The following is a 19,835-nucleotide window of genomic DNA, read 5'->3' as shown; positions in this document are numbered from 1 at the left end:
GGAGAGTGCTGGGTCACTCCTGGCCGACTGGCTGGAGTGGAAATAGAGGCATATGATCCTGAGCCATCTTGTACTTGCCATTAACAGAGAAAACCCAATATGTAGGCCTTGAAGTCTCACCTTGTAGTGTGGAATCAAGTGGTCCTCCATACGAGATCACTGAGCTGCCTTGGGAAGGTACAAGAGACCTTGGAACTGAATGGACCTGCTCTTGGATCACTTCCAAACTCTGGTGAGCAGCCGTAGGTTTGACAAAGGGGGCGCTTGGCATCTAGTACTCAGACAACTTTATTTCACTAGCCATGAGCAAAAAGTTGTTGACCAGCTCCAGGGGACTTTCCACCCTGCCCTCTCCTTACTGGTGGCTCCCATGATTTGGAAATAACCTCATGTTCCACTTGGCAGTGCCTGGCTTTGTGGACCCACATGGTTTTGGCCTGGGTCCCAGTGAAAATGTTCCTCACCTGGCTGGGGAATATTGTCCTGAGAGGCCCCTTGATCTGCCCTGGGGACATGTGTGGCCATGCTTAGGCCCCTGCCCACCTTCACGTGACTGGCCACCTCTGCCAGGGTGCAGGCAGCTCCTAGCATGGAGACATCCTTCATGGAAGTGAGCTTTCCCACCTCTATACCCACATTTCTCAGAAGCAGAGTTAACAGTGAGCCAAGAGTCAAGAAGCCACAGGGCTGGTAACATGTGACTACAGCCAAATCTGTGACCATTACCTGAAGAGGCAGGACAACAAAAGTAATCAGGAAGGGAGAAGATGCGGGCTGGAATGAGATGGGACATGAGAAGACAGAACAAAGGCAGGAAAATCAGAAACACCAGAGAGCACAGTCGCATTAAAGGGACACACCAACACCTGGGCTCTTGCACACAGGGGAGTCTAAGGGTTCCCTGACTCCCTGCACCTACACCTGAGGGGAGAATCCGAGTTATACGAGGACAGGATGGCAAAAGGGCCGACAGGGTAGTAGGTGTAGAGGCGAGGCAGAAGGCCAGGTGAAGGGCTGCCAACAGAAACGGGAAAGGCAGGAGGCCACATAGTCTTTTCCCAAACCTCCATCTACGAGTTGCCTCAACTGTCCCCGTGATACTATATAGGTGCCTGCCCAACCACCTTTAGAGAAGCCTCAGCAAGCCTCCCTCAACTAGGACACAGAAAACTTTGGCTTTTCCTGTTCAGCCGGCCCCTCAAAGACGAGGGTAGTGCCCACTGCGGACTGGATGGCAACGGCGGCAGCGGTGCGGGCGCGCGTGTGGGCCCGCTGATGCTGCGACAGCGAGCGGCTGTGGCTGAAGCACTTGCCGCACTCTGCGCACTCCGCTGGCCGTTCGCCCAGGTGCGTCTTGCGGTGCAGTGCAAGCTTGGAGGCGACGCTGAAGGCCTTGCTGCACTCGGGGCATTTGTGTGGCTTGTGGCCGGCATGGTTGCGCCGATGCACGTTGAGATTGGACACGCACGTGAACCGCTTGCCGCACAGTTCGCAGCGGTAGGGCTTCTCGCCCGTATGCGTGCGCCGGTGCTTGGTGAGGTCCGAGCGGTCGCTGAAGCGGCGGCCGCAATCGGGGCACGCGAAGGGCTTCTCGCCCGTGTGGATGCGCTGGTGCACCACCAGGTCGGAGCGCTGCCCGAAACCCTTGCCGCAAGTGGCGCACGCGTGTGGCCGCTCGCCCTGATGGCTGCGCTGGTGGCGCAGCAGCGTGGAACTCTCGCTGAAGCAGCGTCCACAGTCGCCACATGCGTACGGCTTCTCGCCCGTGTGTGTGCGCTGGTGGCGCACCAGCGTGGCGCTCTCCAGGAAGCCCTTGCCACACTCCGGGCACTTGAAGGGTTTCTCCCCCGAGTGCGTCTGCAGGTGTCGCGTCAGCGTAGAGCTCTTGCCGAAACACTTGCCGCACACGCCACACTGGTGGGCGTCTGAGGCACGGGGTCGCATGGGGCTCCGGGACACGTGGATGCGCGCGTGACTCCGCAGCCCGGCGCCGCTTCGGAAGGCTCGCGGGCACTGCGCGCAGCGGTGGGGTGGGGCAGCAGGGTCAGAGGTTGTCCCCGAGGGGTGCGCCCGCGCCTGGTGGAAGAGCAGCGCGCTCTGTCGGAAGGTGCGGGCGCACAGCGGGCAGCGGCGGGGCCGCTCTGGCAGATGCTGGCGGCGCCGGTGTAGCAGCAGCGCCGGAAGGTGCGGGAAGCGGCGGCCGCATGTGCGGCAGGGGCAAGTGCGGCATCGCTGCCGGTGTGCACCCAAGTGTAGGTCAAGGCGGCTGCTGTGGCGGAAGCTTTGTCCGCACTCACTGCAGATGTAGAGGGTCTGGCCAGCATGGGTGCGCCTGTGCGCTCGGAGGTCAGCAGCCCGTGCACAGCGCTCACCGCATTCTAGGCAACGGAAGCGGCCGTCACCGCCGTGAGCACGTTCATGTCGCAGCAGCACTGAGCTGTAGCGGAAGCTCTTGCCACACTCGCTGCACGAGTAAGGCTTCCCCGCTGCCACTGCCCCAGATGTGGCAAACATGGTGAGGACGGGTTCACAGGGAAGCGTGCCACTCACACTCTGGGGTCCACCTCCTGACGCTGCAGCTAAGTTTTACTTCTCTTAAGGCCTGGAAAAGGCACTGTAACAGAGAGGAAAGGGGGAGGCCGCAAAAACTGGTCTGATTTCAGGGTTCTTCTCTAAGGGGCAGACACTGCGGCTGTTCCAGAGGTGAGCTGTGGCCAGGTTCACCCTGCACCGTGAGCCTGTGGGGAGAAGGTCATTGTGAGCCTCTGCAGCAGCTCCTAAGGAATGGAGAGGGGAACACGAACTCCCTATTTGTTATAACTTCTTTAGGTAGTCCATCTCCAGGATTCCCTTCCCCAAGACAAAGCAAAGCCATGGGCATCCCGGAAATACGGAGTCGGTGTCCTTGAACCACTTGGAAGGGCAGGAGGGAAACTACAAGTGTCCTGGAGAACAAACACGAATGGATTCAAAGGGGAGCTTCCATTTAGCCTGGGAACCATCAACACTGCTCTGAGGGAAGGGAATGCCAAGCCTGTTTGCTGGCCTCAGATGGGGATCCTTGTCTGGGGATGCATTAGGAAATGACCAAGGAAGGATGGGGCAGTGAGAAGTCCCCTGCGTTTAGACTATACCAACGCCTTCCTCCAACACCCAGCTTTCCTGAGTCACTGACATGAACCCAGCCAGACTTGGGCTGGAAGAACAAAGTGGGTAATGTGATGAAGCACAAACAGGTCCAGCAGCAACAGCCTAGGCAAAGGGCTCAGACCCTGAAGTTACTGAAGGGGCTGGGGTCTGGCCAAGGGAAGGTATTTGAGAAACCCCAAAATACTGTTCCTTGGCTTTGGACAGCACTTGATAAACACACTACCCCATGCCAGTATACAGCCCCAAAGTTGAGAAAGCAACTCGGGACCCGGTAAAGGGGTAAAACGGGAGCATAGATAATTCACAAAAAACATTATTAAAAGTTGGTGGCATTATCCAAGAAACACTTTTCCCATTTTCAGGAAAGGCTGGGGAGAAGGAAGGGGCATCCATTCTATAATAATTGTCAGGATATCCAAGTTTTTTGTGAAGGTTTGAATATGATGAATCTGATCAAGAAAAACATATTGTTTATGAACGTTCTGCAGCATTTCCTCACTGTCTCAGCCACAGGAATCTGAGAATCTGGAGTAGCAGAAAAACTCCTTTATGGAGACCAAATCTGCTCTATTATCCTATTTGTCTCACATGATATTCCTGAATTCTTCTGACAGGTTGCTCCGGGCAGCTGTCTGGGAACAGGGTCAGCCTTTGTATTATGTGCACAGAACCTCACATGCCCTCTAGTCAAGAGCACAATGTGGCTGCCCTCCTTACCTGGCCTCAGCACTGACGACTTCTCTCAGGGGCCACGGGTCAGTCTCTAGCCTTATGGGAGATTAGGTCTAGTTACTAGTACAGTATAGCCCCTTGTCACTCAACAGATGCAGCAGAGGACGCAAACAAAATGGTCAGCTGCCACTTTCTTCTTAGCAGATGAAAGTTCATCATAAATACTCAGAACTTTGGTTAAAATACCCCCATAGACAGGGTTCTTATGTTTTGGATACAAATGGGGGTAAAGTGAGAATAGCAAACCTGCAAGTCTGGGCTCTGGAGCTTCTGCTGCCCCACTACGCTGGGCAGGAGTAGCCGGCATGGGGTGTCCTCCTCTTGTGCCTCTGCAGTAGGGTGTGCTGTGCCCAGTCGACATGAAGTAAAAGGGAAAATGTGAGTTACAACGGAGCAGGGGAAGAAAGGGAGGGAAATGTTTTCTGGAGGAGGGTATTTATTTAATGGACATTTTAAAATACAAAAAACTGAATAGTGTCACAAATCAATCCCCATTTTACCATTCTTGTTTCATCCACACCCCCACTCCACTTTTTTGTTTTGGTGGGGGGAAGCTCTAGAGTATTTTAAATCCCAGACATCTTATACAAAGAGTATGATTAGTATGATTTTTAAACAAAAAATGCAAGCAGGAGCGCTGGAGTAGACTTTCTGACAGTCTCGCCCTGTCGCCCAGGCTAGAGAGCAGTCACTCCATCTCGGCTCACTGCAACCTCTGCCTCCCGGATTCAAGGATTCTCCTTGCCTCAGCCTCCTGAGTAGCTGGGATTATAGGCACGTGACACTGTGTCTGGCTAATTTTTGTATTTTTAGTAGAGATGGGGTTTCACCATGTTGGCCAGGCTGGTTTTGAACTTCTGACCTCAGGTAATCCACCCGCTTCGGCCTCCCAAAGTGCTGGGATTACAGGCATGAGCCATCACGCCCAGGCTGGAGTAGACTTTAGAGAGAGTTCCTTGGTTCCTCCAGAGGGACTTTCAACCCAGACACAGGCTGCTGATTTTAGTTAGATGTCAGTTCAGAGGAATGTTTGCCCTCCTGAAAATAAAAACTTCCCTGGAGACTCAGTGGCTGATCCCAGATGCCAAAGAAAGCAATGCTCATGCCCCACTGAGTGCTCTGCCTCCTCCTTGGGTATCTGGAGACCATGGTACCTCTCAAACCATGTTTCTAGGAGCCCACCTTCTCCCAGGCCACTGCCTCCCAGGGCACATGCCCAAGGACGGCAAATGCACAAATCCCAACATGCACACTTAAACGGCATATAAACAACAATACCATTTCCTTCCATTATGGATGTGGAGTAAGACACTTGCTAGGGTACAGGTTTGGCGCTTGAATCCCAAGGCAGGCTCTTCAAGTCTCTCTTCTATACCTCACCCCATGCTGGAGCTCATCCCACAGGCAAAAGGGTCACGACTGAAGTGGAAACCTGAAAGAAAAATTATTACTGTGCCAAAAAAAAAGACTGACTTCTAGATCATCCTAATCCCCACTCTCCTGATTGAATGTGAGTTTTAAAGTTGTTATACCACCAAATTTCTTTCACTTTGGAAAAAAAGTACAGGAAAGTTTGGAAAGAGGGAAGGGGGAAATTACGTCTGAATTGGTGAAAATTCTCATTGTTGAATAAAGTATGTAAGTACCTTTCAAGCATTTAAAACAAATACTATACATGTAACTAAAAAAACCGAAACAAAACAGGTACTAAGAAGGAAGATAAGCTAATGGAAAAACCAATATTTACAATAGGGGCAAGATAAACTTCTGAGTTTCATATGTCATTTTGTTTCTTAATAATAATTGAATAATAATTGAAAATAAAATAATTGAAAATTCTTATTTTCAATCAGAATAAAGATTTTTCTTCCCTGGTTATCTGTTCTGCCATGCCAGCATTTCTGGGGTGGGACAAAAGACCTCAAAAAGTCATGATTCACAAGAAACAAGTGGTCATCTTGAAGTCAGAGTTGGTAAACCTGGTCTGGGCAGCGGGGAATAGGGCTGAGGGGAACTGTTCCCTGCTATGCTGTCTACTACAGTGGCCCAGAGCCACATGTGGTGAGCACTTGAAACATGGCTGGTTCAAACTGAGTTGATTTGTAAGAGCCAAATACTCTCCTCATTTCAAAGACTTAGTGTTAAAAAAGAATGCAAAATACGTCATTAATAATGTTTAGCATTGATTATTTGTTGAAATATTTTTGGATATATTAGGTTAAATGAAATATATCTATCACAATATATTTTACCCATTTTTAAAGAAAATTTAAGATTATAAATGTGGCTTATATTTTATTTTTATTGAATAGTGCTTATCCAAATGGCCTTTCCAAATCCTGGAACATTTGAAGGGAGGCTGGCCCACCTCAGTCCTTAGAGGGCTTTAGTTGAGAAAAGGTCACTGACCCTGTCTGACCTTCAGAGCTTCAGTGAGCCCAGAGGAGAGCTGTTCCCCTCATTTTCCAAGGCCCTAGTTCCTAGCCGCCCTCTCCAGAAAAGTCCACCTGCTGTTTTGGAAACTGGACACCTAGACCCGGTAGGGACCTGGGGTTGTGACTTACGCAAAACCTTCTCTCACTGTGACTCTCAGAAGGTGAAACCATACCAGCTGTTACTGGTATTAACACACAAGAACTCTCACATGTTTGTACATGTGTTTCCCTTTCGTCCTCCCAGTAGTCCTTTGAGGTGGGTGTTATTAGTAACCCCCATGTGACCTGGGCTTCCTATACAGGCTTGTCCAGTCATCCAGCACAAGTGTGCAGGTGGGTCTGGGGACAGGACTAAGTCAGCAGGCCATGTAGCCCATCTCTCAGTCTCCCTAGGGCAGCCCCGCCCCTTCCTAAAGGCCCCAGGAGGCTTGCAGCAGCTCAGTGAGCAGCAGGGACAGACCTGGCTGTGAAATTCACAGGTGAGCACCAGGCAGCCAGGGGACAAGGGGGTAAAATGCCAACCCCAAGAACCAGCACTTGGGGCCCCAGGGAATGCTCTGTGTTAATCTTGGGCCCTGACCCAGGAATGGAATAGTCTCCATGAGAAGAGGGGCAGGAACTGGCGGTGGGAGGGTGGGAGTTGTAGCTGCATCAGGAGAGGTGATTCTTCTGCTGGCTTCTCCTTGTATTCTTACCCCTCAGGATCGAGTGATGCTGCTGTCTCCAGGATTCTGTGGTACCCCTAGACTGCCCTGAAATCCAGATGAGATAGAAGCAAACTATCCATTCCCCAATCTAGATAGGGTATGGAGTAGAAGTTTCCCTGGCCTTCAGGAGGCAGTTTTGGGGCCTTGCCACTTACAGTTCCTTCTGCCAGCAAAGCTCTCTCACTCCTTCATTCAGGACTCTCTACCCTTTCTCAGAGAGGCTCCCCCTGACCCCACACCTCCCTCCTACTCATTGCTCAGCTTTATTCTCCCTGATCTGAGGTGCTCTGGCCACTCTGGGCTTCAGTGTTGCCCATGTCTCAAAGGGACAGGATAAACTCCCACTATCTATGTTCTCTCCGTGTTCACATCCATACCTTCTCTACACTCCCCAGATTTCACAGGAAAATCTTTGTGAAACCAAAACTTTCAAAAGAATGTATTTGGATCATGATCAGACTTAGGCACTTGGGGTAGGAGCGAACTGTTATTCCTGTTTCCACCAGCTCCTTAGACATGTCAGACTGAATCTGAAGCTGGAAGGAGCGTATATTAATCAGTGAATGTAACAAGAAGCGGGGATTCCTGTCCACTCTGGACAGATTTAAGCCCTATTCTAGGAGGTGCGGATGGGGAATGGAATTTAGAGCACCAGAATTGCCACTCCTTGCTTCCTTCCCCCATAAAGAAACAAAATCCAATACTTCAAAAGAAGTTGCTCCTTCCAGCTTCAGATTCAGTCTATATCTAAGGAGCTGGTGGAAATAGGAATGACAGTTCGCTCTCAGCCCAAGTGCTCAAGTCTGATCATGAGCCAACACATTCTTTCTATTTTGGAGGCAGAGTCTCACTGTGTCTCCCAGGCTAAAGTGCAGTGGTGCCATCTCAGTGTGATCTCGGCTCACTGCAACCTCTGACTCTGAGGTTCAAGCGATTCTTGTGCTTCAGCCTCCCAAGCAGCTGGGATTACAGGCTCCAGCTACCACAGCTAATTTTTGTATTTTTAGTAGACACAGGGTTTTGCCATGTTGCCCAGGCTGGTCTTGAACTCCTGGCCTCAGTTGATCCTCCTGCTTCAGCCTCCCAAAGTGCTGGCATTACAGGTGTGAGCCACCATGCCGAGCCCAAATACATTCTTTTGAAAGTTTTGGTTTCACAAAGATTTTCCTGTGAAATCTGGGAAGTATGAAGAAGGTATGGATGTAGACAAGGAGAGAACATACATAGTGGGAGCTTGTCCTGTCCTTTTGAGACACAGGCAACACTGAAGCCCAGAGTGGCCAGAGCATCCCAGATCAGAGAAAATGGACTATAAGGTCTTTTGCACCTTCCCTGGGCCTAGCAAGGACTTGGGCACACAGAAGATACTCAGTGCTTTTTAAAAGTGATGTATTAGTCTGGAATCCAATTTTCCCAAATGTTAGGTCCCTGGAGGAAAGGGCCTGACTACAGTCATCATATCCTCCATAGCACTACCCACTGCACATACAAATACTCTGACTACAGTCATCATATCCTCCATAGCACTACCTACTGCACATACAAATACTCTGACTACAGTCATCGTACCCTCCACGGCACTGCCCACTGCACAAATACTCTGACTATAGTCATCATATCCTTCACAGCACTGCCCACTGCATATACAAATACCCTGACTACAGTCATTGTACCCTCCACAGCACTACCCACTGCACATACAAATACCCTGAGTACAGTCATCATATCCTCCATAGCACTGCCCACTGCATATACAAATACCCTGACTAGTCATCGTATCCTCCACAGCACTGCCCACTGCATATACAAATACCCTGACTACAGTCATTGTACCCTCCACAGCACTGCCCACTGCACATACAAATACCCTGACTACAGTCATCATATCCTGCACAGCACTACCCACTGCATATACAAATACCCTGACTAGTCATCGTATCCTCCACAGCACTGCCCACTGCACATACAAATACCCTCACTACAGTCATCGTATCCTCCACAGCACTACCCACTGCATTTACAAATACTCTGACTACAGTCATCATATCCTCCACAGCACTACCCACTGCACATACAAATACTCTGACTACAGTCATCATATCCTCCACAGCACTGCACACTGCACATACAAATATTCTGCTTTGGTTTACTAGTTGAGCCTGCAACCTGTGTAGCAGAACCAGAGAGGCAGGCATCCAAATTCTGGTTCCTCCCATTACTAGTTGTCTGATCTTAAGACAGTAGACTTGGAGTGTCTGATCCTCCTGGCTGGGACTTTAGTAAAGAAAGTTGGCCAGGCATGGTGGCTCATGCCTGTAATCCTAGCACTTTGGGAGGCTGGGGTGAGCAGATCACCTGAGGTCAGGAGTTCGAGACCAGCCTGGCCAACATGGTGAAACCCCGTCTCTACTAACAATACAAAATATTAGCCAGGCATGGTGGCACGCGCCTGTAGTACCGGCTAACTCGGGAGGCTGAGGCAGGAGAATCGCTTGAACTGGAGAAGCAGAGGTTGCAGTGAGCCGAGACCGTGCCACTGTACTCCAGCCTGGGCGACAGAGTGAGACTCCATCTCAAAAAATAAATTTAAAAAAAGCTATTATTACGGTGTTTCATATGGAAAGGTCCAAATATTGCTAAATCTTGCTGGGCATGGTGGCTCACGTCTGTAATCCCAGCACTTTGGGAGACCCAAACGGGCAGATCACTTGAGGTCGGGAGCTCGAGACCAGGCTGGCCAACATAGGGAAACCCCGTCTCTACGAAAAATACAAAAAACAGCCGGGTGTGGTGGCGCCCGTCTGTAGTCTCAGCTACTGGAGAGGGTGAGGTGGGAGGATCACTTGAGCCCAGGAGGCGGAGGTTGCAGCGAGCCGAGATTGCGCCACTGTACTCCAGCCTGGACAACAGAGCAAGACTCCGTTTCAAAAAAAAAAAAAAAAAATTGCTAACACTGAGAATTGCGGTTGCCCGGTACTTAGGATTTACTCTCCCTAGGACAGTCCTTCTTGTTGTTGTTGTTTGTTTGTTTTTTGAGACAGGGTCTTGCTGTCACCCAGCTTGGAATGCAGTGATTTGATCACTGTCTCACTGCAGCCTCGCCCTCCTGGACTCAAGCAACCCTCCAGCCTCAGCCTCCTGCGGAGCTGGGACTATGAGCAGGTGCTACCACACCCGGCTAATTATTATTATTATTATTATTTTTGTAGAGACGAGGGTTCTCACCATGTCGCCCAGGCTGGTCTTGAACTCCCGAGCTCAAGAGAGCCTCCCACTTTGGCCTCCCAAAGTGCTAGGATAACAGGCATGAGCCACTGTGCCCGGCCCTGGACAGTTCTTAAGATGGACTCTGAGTAAGGGGCTTAACTCCTGTCTCCACTCCAGGCATCCTAAACGGTCTGCAGCCCTTTTCAGTCCTTCCCCCTCAACCCCTAAGAATCCCTCACATGATTAGAGCAGCACAGCATGGGCCTTCCATAGCTCCACTTGCGCGAAGTGTGGGCTCCAAGATGAAAGAAGGGAAGCTGGCTACTCATTTGGGGACTTGGTGCCTGGTACTTAAGAGCAGAGCACAACTATTCGCCGAATGCGGAACACCGCACCTGAACAGGTCGCTTTCTGTGACCCACAGCAGCGCAGCTAATCCTGGGGCGCCTCGGTCGGCGCGCGTCACAAGTTGCTGGGCAAACTTTCTTTGCGCGAGCCCCTTCCCAACCCCGAGCGCCCCTTACCCGCGGCGCCAGCCGACTTGGAGGGCGAGACCGGGCACCAAAAACGTAGTGGGGAGCGTTTAACGCTGCCAGAACCCGGTGGCGGCCATTGCCCCCTTAAGCCGGCTCAGCCTGGCGATGTTTGTCGTGGTGACGCCAGCCCCAAAAAGGTCACCCGGGGAGGACCAGGGAGGAGAGGCTGAGGGGAAGGCCTGGGAGGAGCAGGCCGCGCGGACGTGTCCGGCCAATCGCTCGCCCCGCAGTATCTCCGCGTCACTCGTAGCCCGGGCGGCGCTGGCGACCGCCGCAGACACCAGTCGCCCGAGGCAGATGGGAGAAGACTAGCCACAGCTGAGGACGGCTGCCCCGCGCCACCCTTGCCCTCCCCTGCCCTTCAGTCACCTCACCGGTCGCCGACTGGCTCCTCAGACACCGCGCGGTTCCCACTCAGCCAGCTGCCGACCCCCGCCTCCCGGACTGCGGGACTGGGGCCGGGGAGCGAGGAACGGGCTAACGGCGCGCGCGGCCTCCGAGTAGGGGAAGCGGGGAGGCGTCCGAGCGTCCGGCCCCTCGGGATGGGGAGGTCACGCTCCAGTCCCTCTCGCCCGCGTCGGCTAGTGGTCAGTCTCGCGCGGGCAGTGTCATCGGTTGCTGGGGAGACTGGGAGGCCAGCGAGCAGCGTACGGACCACTCAGCCTCTCGGGCCCCAGCTGGAACCGGGAAGGAGGCGGGGCTAAGAGAGAAACCCCGGGGAACTCCACTCCCGCCTCCCGCGCGGGCCAAGGCCCCGCCCTCTCTCCGGGCTTAACCAATTCCTGCCTGCCGCTTTGTCTGTCGGCCCACCCCTGGGCCTCGTCCCGCCCAATCAGAGCAAAGGGCGCCGAGCCCTGCGCGCGCGTCAGCCCCCAGCCGCGGAGTCCCGGGAGCTGGGCGGTCCACAGTCTAGTCTTCTGGCAGCTCCTCCCGCGGCCGCTGGCGGGACACAGGCAGGTGTACCCTTCGGTGCTGCCGGCGCGGTAGACGGTGCCCGGCGCGGACAGGGCCGCGGCAGCCATCCCCGTAGTTAAGTTAGCGCCTTCTTATAAGTGAGGCCAGACTGAATACCTATTATATCTCAATCCTCACCACAACCCTGTCAGGGGAAATATGAGCATTTATCCTGTATTTTAGGTGAGGACCCCACAAGTTAATGATACGCCCAAAGTCGCGATGCCAGGGATAGGGGTTACTCCTGGTCGGCTTGCCAGCTGCCTCTCCATGAACTTCCTGGGTGAACTGCCTGTCCAAATGTTGACCCTAATGTCTTCTACTAGGAAATGCTACTAGTATTGTTTTCCGGAAATGCATTTTGGGGGCCTGGCCATCCTTTAGTGTGCCTATATCGTCAGAACAGACGCCCAGGGATGGCCCTCAACGTCCTTCTTCACTGCTCTAATCTTCCTTTGGAGGTCACTTAGTACCACTCTTCTGAGCTCTGCTCAGGGGGTCCCCTAATTAGTGTACTTAGACCTGCCATGCTTGGCCTGGAAAACTCTTACACTCTTCTCTGTTTTAATTTGTAAAAGCTTAGTCGAATGCCATCTCCATAAACCTATGCTAGAATACCCTTCTCTGTCCTCAGTCCTGGGGACATATCCATGCTGCAGCGCAACCTCCCGCATGTTGTTATAGTCAGATGAATACTGTTCCCCCATAGCTTAAGGGACAGGCCTTGTCCTACTCATGAACAATTGATGCCTTGAAGCATGAGCACAGGGCCAGCACGCCACAGATGATCAGTGAGTGTTTGCTGACCTGCATATGACAACACGGATTAAGGAAGACAGATCTGGTAGCAGCAGGCAAGAAAGCTGAAAAGCAAGACACAGGATGCAGGTCTGGAGTGATCAGGGCCTGAACCAGGAAGGGATAACATTGAGAGAGACATGGAGAATGCGCTTTAAGTATGTATATTTTTATTGTAAAGAATCATACACAGATAAGGTAGTATTATATAGAGAATGATTAGTTGAGGATATTTCCAGAGTCTTTAAGCCAGAGAAATATACTAATTTAGACATTTCTGGAGTCATTGCTCAGTATTGATGTCATGTTTTTATTTTGAGACGGAGTCTTTCTCTGTCCCCCAGGCTGGAGTGCAGTGGCGCGATCTCGGCTCACCGCAACCTCCACCTCCTGGGTTCACGCCATTCTCCTGCCTCAGCCTCCCGAGTAGCTGGGAATACAGGCGCCCGCCAACACGCCCGGCTAATTTTTTGTGTTTTTAGTAGAGACGGGGTTTCACCGTGTTAGCCAGGATGGTCTCGATCTCCTGACCTCGTGATCCGCCCGCCTCAGCCTCCCAAAGTGCTGGGATTACAGGCTTGAGCCACCGCGCCCGGCTTGATGTCATGTTTTTAAGGACACTGACACACTTGGCTAGTCCTAGAGACATGAAGAGGATGGTGACTAGGATGGTCACATAATTAAAGGGGCTGGGGATATTTAACCTAGAAACATTTTTTTGTGCACATAATGACTGTACACAAATTCTAACAAACTTTCATGTGAAAGAGGACTGGATTAGATGACTTTCTTCTGTGTAGCTTTGGAGGGAAAAACACAAACAATGGGGGGAAAGAACAGGAAGCTGGATTTAGGTTTCCTATGTTATGGAAGTCATCACAGTGGGGGATGCTAATTGTAACAGGAAGATGGAGGGTAGTGAAAGAAAGGTCAAGAATGAAGTTATGTGTATATTTGTCAACTAAAAATATCACATCCAAATAGTTTTATTTCTGTACACATCTACATCAATAAATGACAACTCTTAATGTGGTTCTGTAAATATTCAAAATGTTTATGGAAGGTCTACTATATGCCAGGTAGTATTCTAGACGTTGGAGATAACAGCTGTGAACCTACTAGATTAATCTCCCCAAAGTTCTGCTTGCATCACATTCCTGCTCAGTAACAGTCAAAAAAGTCTGTACAATCACCAAATGAAGTTTACGCTTCTGGCGTAATATTCAAGACCCTCTTTCACCTATTCCAACCTGTCTCTCCAGTCTGTTCTCTTAAACTCTCCATTAAACCGGATCACTCCCCATCTACCCTCTACATTTCTCTCAGCTTGGCATACACTTCTCCTGTTCCTCCACTTTTTCTTGTCTGCCAAAGTCCTACTTATCCTTCAGGCTTCTGTTCAAAGACCAACCCACTCTCAAAGTGAAAACTGTATCTTCTTTCTGAAGACCACTAGTATTGTTCATCCAGAAATTCCCTAAGTATTTATTGTCTTTGCAAGCCACAAGACACTTAAGACACTTTCTCTGTTATTTACATCCTTTACCATGTACTTTAAGATAGAGTCTTGCTCTGTCACGCAGGCTGGAGTGCAGTGGCATGATCTCGGCCCACTGAAGCCTCTTCCCAGGTTCAAGTGATTCTTGTGTGTCAGCCTCCCAAAGAGCTGGGACTACAGGCACGCATCAACATGCCTGGCTAATTTTTGTAATTTTAGTAGACATGGGGTTTCACCATGTTGCCCAGGCTTGTCTTGAACTCCTGGCCTCAAGTGATCTGCTGTGTTCGGCCTCCAAAAGTGCTAGGATTACAGGCAAGAGCCACCATGCCTGGCCACCATGTACTTCAGAATAATGTGGATACTTTATTTCTCCTACTAAATTATAAGCTTGAGGGCAGAGTCAGTCAGAGGCTGGATGCACATTTCTGAACACCTGCTATGTGCAAAGAAATGGGCTGAGTATTGGAGACAAAATGGAGATTGAGTCCTTTGAGGACATGCTGAAGGAGGGCACCCCCACCCCCCATCCCGGCCCACAGACCTTGCCATCCCATCATGTGCAAAGTACAAAGTGGTATAAAGGTACAACAGGAAGAATAGGGTAATTCTGCAATAGGTCATCAGTAAACTTCATTGGCTCAGCATGTAGCCAAGATTTTGTATAGGGATCTGTGGATGGAGGTGACAATGATTTTCACCTTCCACCACACACCCCCACTGGCAGATTTCTGCAATGTAAGTGATGGGACTGGGTCAGGCAGAGGGATTAGATGAACAGGAAGGGAGTGAGCATGCACTCAATCCAGACTGAGTGAGTCAAGGAGGCTCAGAATCCTGTGGAAGATGCTGAGTGGGGTGGGACAGGAATTCAAGAAGGTAGAGTGGGTGAAGGTATTGGAAGAGGAAATGCAAACAAGTTTTGGGCTAAATCAAGGAATTTATCCTTTCCACAAGCTTTTATTGAGGACCCACTAAGTCTGCACCTGGGTGGGTAATAGAAATACAGAGATGAATAAATTATGTTCCTTTACAGTATGGAATCTATCCCATACCCAAGGGTGTAGGCCTCCCTCAGTGAGAAGAGGAGGAGCCATGGTGTATCAGGATTTGTAAAGACTAGGAAGTTAGAGATGAATACGTGAAGCCGTGGGCGTGGATGACATTTCTAAGAGGCTATAGGTGGATTAGTAGGGGCTGAAGGCACCGTACCTAGAGCACCAGCCTCCAAAAGGAAGCAGCTGCAGAAGGGGAAGCCAGTAAAGGCTTTGGGGAGGAAGAAGGTCAGGACACGGTCAGGTTTTAGATTCCCATGTGAGGAAGTGGTGGACAATGTCCAATGCTGAAGTAAGTCAAACAGCATCAAGGTGGTTGTGTTTGGCTAGAGGGCACTGTCAGTGGTTTATGAAGTAAGACAGAAAGGAAGGGAAGTAAAAGTTACAGGCATGCAGAGCAGGCACATAGTACATGGCTTACGTTGCTGTTGGGGGCAACTGAAAGGCAAGTAAGTCGGGCTAAGGTATAGACCACTATTTCAAATCCCGGTCTGAAATGTGAGCCCAGTGGATATTCACAATGCCAAAAATCAGATGCTGAAGGCTTACTGTGTTACCGGGGGTATAAGGACTGAGAAGACTGTTTCAATTTCATTCATCTTGTTCCTATATTGCTAAATACAATGTTTTCCATTCTTCAAACATTCTAATTTCAGTTACAATAAAAACATTGGCTTCTAGAGCATGGTAGCTTCCAGTTCTTACCCGAATAACTCCACAGATGTCAACTGACACAGCTTTCAAATAGAGGAAAGAACCACATACAGAAAAGTGAAATCTAACAATTTAGAATAATAAGAACTGGAAAGACTGGCTGACTAAATCCTGAAATGAAGATTTTATTTAGTGTTTAAGGAATAAGGGTTTGTATTAATTTCAAGTTGCAAACATATTGTAAAGCCATATCAAAATGGATTTCAGAAAACAAGAAGATAAGTGAAAACATAAATTGAATCAATAACACACATATTAATCTTAATGGCTTGACAGAGGATTTAATGTCTTTTAAATTAAACAGTAACCTTAATAGAAAATTATTGGAGTTTGTGCTGCTTACAGTCTGTGGTCAGCTTCAAGGACTCAAACACGATTCCATCGGAGAGATTGCTACTTTAATTATTTTTACATTTGTACAGGTAAACTAATTGTGAAGAGCTATAGTAAACGATAAAATTGGAATAGCACAAACGTAGAATATTTGTTGAGGGGATATCTGAAGATCAACTTCCTTTAAAATACAAATTGTTTCCTAGTCCTTAACGACAATTTTTTTTGAGTTATGTTATATAGAAATTATGTTCAAAATTCACATCTAGGCTCAGTGGTTCACAAAATAAAATACAGAAAATGAGCTTAAAATCACAAAGCAGAACTTTCAGGGGAAAAATCAGTTTCAAAGTAAAATGCAAGGTAGGATAGAATCAGTTTTTATAACTGAAACCACTTTAAAGGTTAAGAACAGTAGTATAGGGGCCGGGCGCGGTGGCTCACGCCTGTCATCCCAGCACTTTGGGAGGCCGAGGCAGGTGGATCACAAGGTCAGGAGATCAAGACCATCCTGGCTAACACGGTGAAACCCCGTCTCTACTAAAAAATACAAAAAATTAGCCAGGTGTGGTGGTGGGTGCCTGTAGTCTCAGCTACTTGGGAAGCTGCGGCAGGCGAATGGCATGAACCCGGGAGGTGGGGCTTGCAGTGAGCTGAGAGAGCGCCACTGCACTCCAGCCTGGGTGACAGAGTGAGACTCCGTCTCAAAAAATAAATAAATAAATAAATAAATAAATAAATAAAATAAAAAAGAACAGTAGTATAAATAATAATGGTATCACATGCAAACCTGTCGGATCTTTAGAAAGTATTTTGATTTTGGTTGGTTATTTTCACAAATTAGAGCATTTAAAATGTAAGTAGATACATTTAATATATGATGTGTCGCTATAAATTATTTTTAAAAATCTTAAATACTTTTGTCTGTGTTTAAAGACTGGTTCCACCACTTAGCAGCAGTATGACCTTGGACAAGTTATTTAATCTCCTTATCTGTCAATTTCCTCAACTGTAAAATGAAGGTACAATTTACTGTAGTTGGTTTTTGTGAGGATCAAATGAATAAACCAGAACAGTGCCAGGTAAAAGGCATACACTGCATAAGTGTTTGCTGTTTTTATTATGACATGTGATGAGCAACTCGGGGAAGTAATTTACCTCTGGAAAACTCAGCAGATTTAATAAGGGTAAAAATAAAGATTTTTAGTAATACAGGTTTAGGGCAAGCGTGGGGGCTCACGTCTGTAATTCTAATGGTTTGGGAGGCTGAGGCAGGAGGACTGTTTGAGGCCAGGAGTTCACAACCAGCCTGAGCAACATAGCAAGCCCCAATCTTTACAAAAACAAAAATCAAAACATTATCCAGGCATGGTGGTGAAGGCCTGTAGTCTTTGCTACTTGGAGGCTGAGGCAAAAGGATTGCTTGAGCCCCGGGGTTTGAGGCTGCAGTGCATAGTGGTGAAGGCCTGTAGTCTTTGCTACTTGGGAGGCTGAGGCAAAAGGATTGCTTGAGCCCTGGAGTTTGAGGCTGCAGTGGGCTATTATCAGGCCACTGCACTCCAGCCTGGGTGACAGAACAGGACCCTGTCTCTAAAAAGTTAAATAAACAAACAAGCGTAATACAGGCTGTCCCTTTCATTAACACTTATTAGTAGATTTTACATTATATATGTCTGGGAGCAAGTTTTCAACTGGATTTTAAAAAAAGTTTTAGGGAGGTATAATTGATACACAAATTACACACTGAAATGTACAGTTTGAAAAGTTCTGACATATATATATACCCTCAAGAAAGCCTCACTACAATCAAGATGGAGAACATATCCACTACCCACAAGTTGCTTCATGCCACTTTGTAATCACTACCACCTCCCCACCAGGCAACCTCTGATCTGCTTTCTATTACTATATATTTGTCAACTAATATGTTTAATCAGCAATTAATGGTGGTATTTATTAAATCTATAACTGATAGTAGGAAAAAAGTTAAGAACTATAAAAAGGTAGCTTATGTTGGTAGACAAAAAAACCTAAAAAAGGTAATTTTTAATGATGGAGGCAATTTAGGGTACTTACGTGAGAAAATCAGAAATAAAAGTTACAAGTAAAAATTTATGAAAAAATTATTTAAGAAGTTGATTTGTGATATTACATAGTAATTGACAGTGTTGCTAACATCTTTATATGGCTTTCATATTTTTACATTTCACTCATTAAGTCAGTCTACAGGGGTTGGTTGGTTGTTTATTAGTGCCAGGAACTAGGAGGGATCCTTGTGGCAGGATCCATATGTGGCTATTTAAACCCGCTCAAGAGCTACACATGACTCGTAGCTACCATATTGGACAGTGCAAATATAGTAACTTCCATCATTGCTTAAGTGCTACTTTAAGCGCTGATTTAGAAGACTTCTGAGGTATGTGATCTATGATGGAGATGAGGAGAGTCTAAGCTGAAGCTACGGTAATAAGATGAACAGAAGGCATCTCTCTGAGATACTTAGTGTGATGAAAAGCAATGTGGGGGGTGCCTTCTAGGTTTTTCCCTGGGTTAAGAGCTGGACTGTAGAACTGTTTACCAACATTAAATGTCAGAAGAGCAGGATTTGGGAAAGGGGATGAAATCAGATTTGGATCCACTGAGAGAGGCAACTCTGGGACAGGCCAGCGGTATCTCAAAGGCTGACAGATCTCAGAATGTGATCTGTGGAAAGTCTGTGGAGACAGCTCTAAGGAAGGAACAGTAGCCCTGGGTAAGGACTACAGCCATGCACTAGGGTAAGGGCACTCAGGGAAAGTAGGCAGCATGACATGGTCAGAAGCTAACATCAGGGCCTGGGGCACAGTAACATTTAGGACAGGGTTTTCAGCTGTGAACAGGTAATGAAATCAACAGATGAGATCTCCACCAGCATTTAAAAGTAGTATAAAATATTAATGTGCTTTACATATAATTTGGGTAAAGATCTTTTCCTGTATCTTTTTAATGAATATATTTACACACATATATGTATACTGGGTTGCAAGGTAAAACATGTATCTGAGTTGTCTTCCAATTAGTTTGAATCCCACCAGTTTATAAAATAAGCACCATCGGCTGGGCGTGGTGGATCACACTTGTAATCCCAGCACTTTAGGAGGCCGAGGCAGGTGGATCACTTGAGGTCAGGAGTTGGAGACCAGCCTCACCAACATGGTGAAACCCTGTCTCTACTAAAAATACAAAAAAATTAGCTGGGTGTGGTGGCATGCGCCTGTAGTCTCAGCTGCTCAGGAGGCTAAGGCAGGAGAATCACTTGAACCTGGGAGGCGGAGGTTGCAGTGAACTGAGATCGTGCCATTGCACTCCAGCCTGGCGACAGAGTGAGACTCCATCTCAAATAAATAAGTAAATAAATAAAGAAAAATAAAATGAGCACCATAGACTATCACCTACATGGGAAGTGAGATAGTGTCCTTTTTCTCATCATTGCCTGAAATTCTGGCACATAATAGGCACTCAGTAAAGACATATTGCATAAAGGAATGAATCAACAAGCCAGAGAAGAGGAAACCCAATACAAGGGTGACTCAGAAGCTAAATGATAAGAAAAAAGAGAGAAATAACCCAGTGTCAGATGTCAGTGATGTGGCAATATTGAGAGCATGGATGACCTTATCTTTGTAATTCCTATGAATTGGCAGCATCCGGAGCCAGACTGTAGGGGTGAAAGGGAA

At 48.3% G+C, this 19,835-nt stretch overlaps 1 protein-coding gene across 3 annotated transcripts; it reads right to left on the bottom strand.

Moving 5' to 3' along the window:
* Nucleotides 1-41: 41 nt before the first annotated feature.
* ZNF672 (zinc finger protein 672) lies at nucleotides 42-11,469 on the bottom strand. 3 transcript variants are annotated; one of them, XM_032137639.3, is made up of 4 exons: nucleotides 11,142-11,469; nucleotides 5,161-5,314; nucleotides 4,129-4,226; nucleotides 42-2,738 (listed from the first exon to the last, which is right to left on the bottom strand). In XM_032137639.3, exon 4 carries the CDS (start codon nucleotides 2,512-2,514, stop codon nucleotides 1,156-1,158), a length of 1,359 nt encoding a protein of 452 aa, XP_031993530.1. In that variant the 5' UTR covers nucleotides 2,515-2,738; nucleotides 4,129-4,226; nucleotides 5,161-5,314; nucleotides 11,142-11,469; the 3' UTR covers nucleotides 42-1,155. The 3 variants fall into 3 exon arrangements, with proteins under 3 accessions (XP_031993530.1, XP_031993531.1, XP_031993533.1); XM_032137640.3 differs by having other exon boundaries at nucleotides 970-2,738; nucleotides 11,137-11,455; XM_032137642.3 differs by lacking the exon at nucleotides 11,142-11,469 and adding an exon at nucleotides 10,627-10,761 and having other exon boundaries at nucleotides 970-2,738.
* Between the last annotated feature and the right edge of the window lie 8,366 nt (nucleotides 11,470-19,835).

The sequence above is a fragment of the Hylobates moloch genome, unplaced genomic scaffold (assembly GCF_009828535.3).
Source record: "Hylobates moloch isolate HMO894 unplaced genomic scaffold, HMol_V3 SCAFFOLD_18, whole genome shotgun sequence".
Lineage (NCBI taxonomy): Eukaryota > Metazoa > Chordata > Mammalia > Primates > Hylobatidae > Hylobates > Hylobates moloch.
Note: the sequence above shows the minus strand (reverse complement) of the source record. Positions and strands in the feature narration are given on the sequence as shown.